This window comes from Mustelus asterias, chromosome 9, assembly GCF_964213995.1.
Source record: "Mustelus asterias chromosome 9, sMusAst1.hap1.1, whole genome shotgun sequence".
NCBI lineage: Eukaryota > Metazoa > Chordata > Chondrichthyes > Carcharhiniformes > Triakidae > Mustelus > Mustelus asterias.
In genome coordinates, this window is record NC_135809.1 from 46,328,568 (window position 1) to 46,335,012 (window position 6,445).

The 6,445-nt window shown below is 40.0% G+C and overlaps 1 protein-coding gene across 1 annotated transcript in view; it reads right to left on the reverse strand.

Moving 5' to 3' along the window:
- parvg (parvin, gamma) overlaps positions 1 to 4,190 on the reverse strand; it is a 52,054-nt gene extending 47,864 nt beyond the window's left edge. Inside the window, exons 1-2 of the mRNA XM_078221190.1 lie at positions 3,743 to 4,190; positions 1,165 to 1,255 (exon numbers count right to left, since the gene is read on the reverse strand). Of these exons, the coding sequence (XP_078077316.1) occupies positions 1,165 to 1,240 (76 nt within the window). The 5' untranslated portion in view covers positions 1,241 to 1,255; positions 3,743 to 4,190. The remainder of the gene's footprint in view (positions 1 to 1,164; positions 1,256 to 3,742) is intronic.
- Between the last annotated feature and the right edge of the window lie 2,255 nt (positions 4,191 to 6,445).

Below are 6,445 nucleotides of genomic sequence, written 5' to 3' on the forward strand. Positions count from 1 at the left end.
TGGTCCCCTCATGCTGTCGCTATAGTTAAGAAAGCCCACCAACACCTCTACTTTCTCAGAAGACTAAGGAAATTTGGCAAGTCAGTTGCAACTCTCACCAACTTTTACAGATCATAGAATCATAGAAACCCTACAGTGCAGAAAGAGGCCATTTGGCCCATCGAGTCTGCACCGACCACAATCCCACCCAGGACCTACCCCTATATCTTTACCTGCTAATCCCTCTAACCTACGCATCTCAGGACACTAAGGGGCAATTTTAGCATGTCCAATCAACCTAACCCGCACATCTTTGGACTGTGGGAGGAAACCAGAGCACCCAGAGGAAACCCACGCAGACACGAGGAGAATGTGCAAACTCCACACAGACGGTGACCCAAGCCGGGAATCGAACCCAAGTCCCTAGAGCTGTGAAGCAGCAGTGCTAACCACTGTGCTACCATGCCGATGCACCATAGAAAGCATTCTTTCTGGTTGTATCATAGCTTGGTTTGGCTCCTGCTCTGTCCAAGACCGTAAGAAACTACAGAAGATCGTGAATGTAGCCCAATCCACCATGCAAACCAGCCTCCCATCCATTGACTCTGTCTACACTTCCCGCTGCCTCGGAAAAGCAGCCAGTATAATTAAGGACCCCACTCACCCTGGACATACTCTCTTCCACTTCTTCCGTCGGGAAAAAGATACAAAAGTTTGAGGTCACATACTTACCGGCTCAAGAACAGCTTCTTCCCTGCTGCCATCAGACTTTTGAATAGGCCTACCTTGCACTAAGTTGATCTTTCTCGACACCCTAGCTATGACTGTAACACTACATTCTGCACTCTCTCCTTTCCTTCTCTATGAATGGTATGCTTTGTCTGTATAGCATGTAAGAAACAATACTTTTCACTGTATACTAATACATGTGACAATAATAAATCAAATCAGAAATCAAATCAAATTCTGCTTGGAGATGACAGATCCCATCTCAGGTGGGATGATAGATTGGCATCAACTTTTACTGCTTGAACTGTTTTTCCTGATATATAACCAGGAAATAACCTTCGACAACTTTGGAACCCAGCATTGTTTTGTAACTTTCCACTCTCCCAACAGAAATGCACACCACGTCGGAATTAACTGGATGAAGACATCATTTTAAAATGTAACACAAGTACAAACCTGGAGCAATGTCAATTTCAGTTGATGATTTAAATTCTTCATTTGCAATGACAAAGTTAGGAATGGAGTCGTCCATTCTGCTTTGCTTCGCCTGTAGATACAAATATGTACTTATCAGTGCAAAACATAAAAGATTATAAACAAGGTTCGTGTGTTGAAATAAAAAATAGGGCCCAATTTATCAGACATTATCAAGTTCCTGCTTTGGTCAAATAGGTTGCACATTTGTATGCCAAGTGGCCAAGTTCAAGGAAGATAACAATATCAGGTAATACAAATGCTGCAACCTATGGTATTCAGTTGACATTAATGAGACTTGTCACAACAGTACTACATGAAAGCTTGCTGATATATTTTTCTATGTACTTTCACCCCACTCTCACTGAATCTTACTTAGTTGATGAGACAATTGTATGATTCATAAAAACAAAATATGCTGGAAATGTTCAGGAATATCATTCCAGGCTTCCATCAGCTGCAGAATTTTGCTTTTGTATCAGACAAGTATATCAAGTCAGTTGTGGAAACTTAAACAAGGAAATATTGTAGTGTTATCACAGAATTTATGCACTCAACTTGATGTCCACGAAACAATTGATGGTGCAGTGAAAATTTTCTGTATTTATTGATATTTGTAGAGATAGCAAATGACACAACAATAACAATCTATTTCCATCTTTATAGCTGTCTACCTTTTCTTGCCTTAGCCCATCTGCTCATCCATGCCTTGCCATTTACAGGTTCAATTATCCAGATGAAGGGTGGCTAGGATGTCCATTTGCCATCTATACTTAGCTCACCCAAAACACTGTGGCCTGTAACATGTCCTGCACAAAATCCTGTTTTCACATCGCTCCTTGCTAAGCTACTTTGCCTCCTGGCCTACTAATTCTACAAACTCTCACCAGCTCCTCCCCAACTTCCTCCACCCACCACCCCCCCCCCCCCGCCCACAAAACCCCCAAAAATATACTACTCCTCTGACATTGACATTCTTGTGCTTCCCTCCCTATCTTCACTGAAGCATTGGTGCCTGTGTCTCAACATCAAGGTATGTCCTCCCTAAACTCAGTAAGAGTTTTAACAACACCAGGTTAAAGTCCAACAGGTTTATTTGGTAGCAAATGCCATTCTCCCTAAACTTCACAACCTCTGCACCTCTCTTCTTTCGCACAGGGTGAAATCTCTTAAATTCTCTACCCCAAAGGGTGATGGAGGCTGGATCATAGGAAGTATTTAAAGTAGAGCTGGACAAATATTTGATAGATCAAGAAATAGAGGGCAATGGGAAATTGGTACAGAAAAGGAGGCCGGAAGAGATCAGCCATGATCGTATTGAACGGCAGGGGCAGGCTTAAAGGACCTGGTGGTCGACTCCAGCTTCTACTGTGTTATTTAAGGCCCTCAAAAAAAGCCTCTCTGACCAAGTTTTTGTTCAGCTGTCTCATTATTTTCATATGGTTTCAAATATGCCTCGGTGAAATTCCTCAGGGGAGTTTTCCAAATTCGTGGTACCATATAAATAAGTTGTCATTGATGTGCAGTGTTTTGGAAAAATATGGCATCAGAAAGTGATGACATGTTGGATTGGCATCAAAGGTCACAATCACTGTTACAAGTCTCAGTTATGCCACTTTTTTAGTTGGAGACCTTGGAGCAAATCAAAAACAGTTATTGCCTGTGCTGCTTTAGCATACCTTACAGTGACCGATTTTTAAAGTCAGTTTTAATGGCACATGACAACTGAAAAGCAGGGGTAAGTTGGGAGAATTCAGTGTTTGAGAATAAGCACACTAACTAGTTTCATTTGATGTATTTTACTATTTATATTGATGAGATGGAAGTTGTTGAATGATGACTGACCTGGCACAGTCATAGCGTGAAAACAGATAGTTTTTAAAAAGAGGGAGCGTTACACATCCAATGCAGTTGAAAAGTATTAAAATCAAAGTGTATGTCCTTCATTTTTATGTTTACTGATTTTACAAAATGGGCAATTTCTTAAAATCTCATTTTGTGAACAGTAATTATGGACCCTTGTGCTTCTTGTCACATTATTTGTAACGTTAACCATTCTCCTTTCCATTAAAGCTGTGAAAATTAAAATATTCCACATCAATTTAAGACAAAGGGTAAGAAAAATGTTAGTTTTGGTTTTGAAATGTAGCAAAAAAACGAAATTTAAAAATTGTTTTTTTTCCGACTCCGTAACTCCGCCTTCCCAAATTTCAACCAGTAAACAAGATTCATTGATTAAATATGCTTTTTAAAAAATGCACCCCAATGACAACAATCAATAGTGAATTCTCAGTGGCACTCAAATACAAACAAGCAATTCATTTCAGAATGCTGGCACTGCTGATATTACAACAGGTTCTACAAGGGGACTCAGCTACACTCTGCAGACAAGAGGGTACTTAACAGAAAGGCATTTTAAAATAATGTTGGCAAACCAAAGGAAATGCATAGAGAAAGAATACATGGACACAGATAACAACTCGAGATGGATTTTAAAATAGCGCAAGATAGGGTTTGCCAAATGCATTTAAAACAGTATATAGCTTCTCTCAAAACTTACCGCCGTTGATCGAAATTTTGAGCTGTGAAGTCTTGTTTCCCCAAAACGCTTTCCTGAAATTCAGCACCGTGTAAAATAACTAGTCATCTGCTTCACTTGATGTCTGCCGGTGCCATGTGGTAAATTAAGCACAGCTTGATTACCAGCTGCTTCTACCTGTGTGTGTTGGAAATTGGGCTTTGCGGCAAGGAGATAATTAACTTTAACTTCTGTTTGCTTCTCGCGTGGAATTTTGAGGCACAAATGGTCTTAATTGTACACTCGAGTCCTGTATAGTTCAAAAAAAAATCAGAAGGCTTGGCAAAGCTGTTATTTTTCAGACTTCATCGCAACTTCCTCCTTGCCCTTTGTGGTTTTAACTGGAAATCATATGGAAAGCTACAATGCTGAGTAACGGAAATGATGTCTTGGTAGATGTGCATTGGGCCACCTCCTCAATTAATTGCTGCTACAGAGAGAGAGAGAGAGAGAGTTGTAATGGGCAGCTACAAGTTGAGAGAGGGAAAGCAAACATGGTATTGAAAACAGATCTGAAACACCAGGACAAATGAATGGGTTTTTACATAGCCCTAGACTCAAGGATGTTTGAGTGAATGAAATTCACCTCACGGAGGGAAGATTTAAAATTGATTTAAAATCATTCAAATGTCCATGTGCTCTGATACAGATTACAATGAATTGAGTTCCAGATATCATGAATTTAGCCACCTTGGGTTGAATTTGGATGTATCTATTCATTTAAAAGAATTTGCACTGCATATGTGTGCTATAATTGTTTGACGACACTTACTGATCAGGGAAGTTGGTTTGACCGGGTGTGGTAGCACCTGCAGTTTTGTAGATCATGGTGATAATTCTCTTCCTGTGATAAACTGGTCTAAATTGAGCCTGCTTTGCCATTCAACATAATTGTGGCTGTTATATATGGCTATTATAGTGGTGAGCATAGCTGTTTTCAGAGCAGTTGACCACGGTAATAAGGGTGGCACAGTGGCTAGCATGGCTGCCTCAGAGTGCCAAGGACCTGGCCTTGGGTCACTGTCTGTGTGGAGTTTGCACATTCTCCCTGTGTCTGTGTGGGTTTCCTCCGGGTGCTCTAGTTTTCTCCCACAGTCCAAAGATGTGCAGATTAGGTGGATTGGCTGTGCTAAATTGCTCCTTAGTGTCCCAAGATGTGTAGGTTAGGGGGATTAGCAGGGTAAATATGTGGGGTTATGGGGATAGAGTCTGGGCGGGATGGTCTGTCAGAGAGTCGGTGCAGATTTGATGGGCCGAATGGCCTGCTTCTGCACTGTAGGGGTTGTATGATTCTTTGATTCTATGGCTGATCCTCTATCTCAGCGCCATCCTGCTGCGCTCTCCTCATACCCCTTGATGCCTTTAGTGTCCAGAAATCGATTTTCTTCTTTGGTTTTTGGAAGTTTGGAAAAACCAATGTTTTTGTTCACAAAATTTCCTGATTCCTTCTCAAATTCCGTGTCCCCCTTTCAAATTGCTTTCCCACTTATTTTTGTATCTTCAGTAAATTTGGCTTCAGTTTTGACTCTTTGTCCTGGTCATTAATATAGATTGTAAGTAGTTGATGCTCCAGCACCAATTCTTGTGCCACTACATTATTTGCCTGCCGGGTAGGGAAATATTCACTTTCCCCCATCTATTGCCAACATCATACACTTTGCAAGTCTAGAATAGGAAGAGCTAGTCTCCATAATAGCTTATCTCTTGTCTTAAAACCATATTTTCTTAGAACAGCACATTGTGAAACTAATCAGAGATTAGATTGTTTTAAATCTGGTAATATTTATTGAGATAGTATTAACTAATAGCCCCATAGTAAAGGATCCTCGAGGGAAGATTACATGATGGAATTTAATATCCAGTTTAAGGTTACAGGCTTGGGTCTGAAGCTTAATTGTTAAGCTTAAGTGAAATAATTGCAAGAAATTAAAGTGAACTGGGTAAATAGTTCGAAAGGTAAGATGGTAGATAATCAGTGGCAGACATTTAAGATTTTTTTTATAACTCTCAAAGAATTATTCCATTGAGAAAGACAGGCTCTGAGAGGATAAACATGGCTTACTGAGGAAGTTCACGAGGTTATCAAATGAAAAGAAAAAGCAAACAACGTTGTGAAGATTAGTGGTTGGCCAGGGATGATGAGAGGGTAAATTGAAGAGGGTAAACCAGTAAGAAATATGAAAATATGCAGCGAGATCAACAACAAACATATAAAAGGAAGAGCAGCTTAGTAAACATTGGAACCCTTAGAAGACAAGACTGGGGAACGAATAACAAGACACTAGGAAATGGCAGACACCATACAATTTTTCATTTTCACAGTTGAAGGCACAAAGTGTATCCCAATAATAGAAAAACAGAGGACAAAAAAGCAGGAATTCATAACAATTATCACGAGCAAAGAAAACTAAGCAATCTATGTCAACTCTGTATGAATGCATGAATGGGAAATAATATTTCACAAATTTAGCAGAGCTCTTTGATGAAGTAACAAACTCAGTGGTGTAAGAAATCATTGTATAATATCCTCATAAAATCCTTAGAAATTTACTGACAATTATAGGAATAGTTCTCTCTCCATCAAAGGAAGCCTGCAAAGCAGATGCTTGAGCTGACTAACATAGGACAACAAAGGGCAGGATATGCCTCTGCCAAGGACAAGACCTTAGCACAGGCACTGAAACA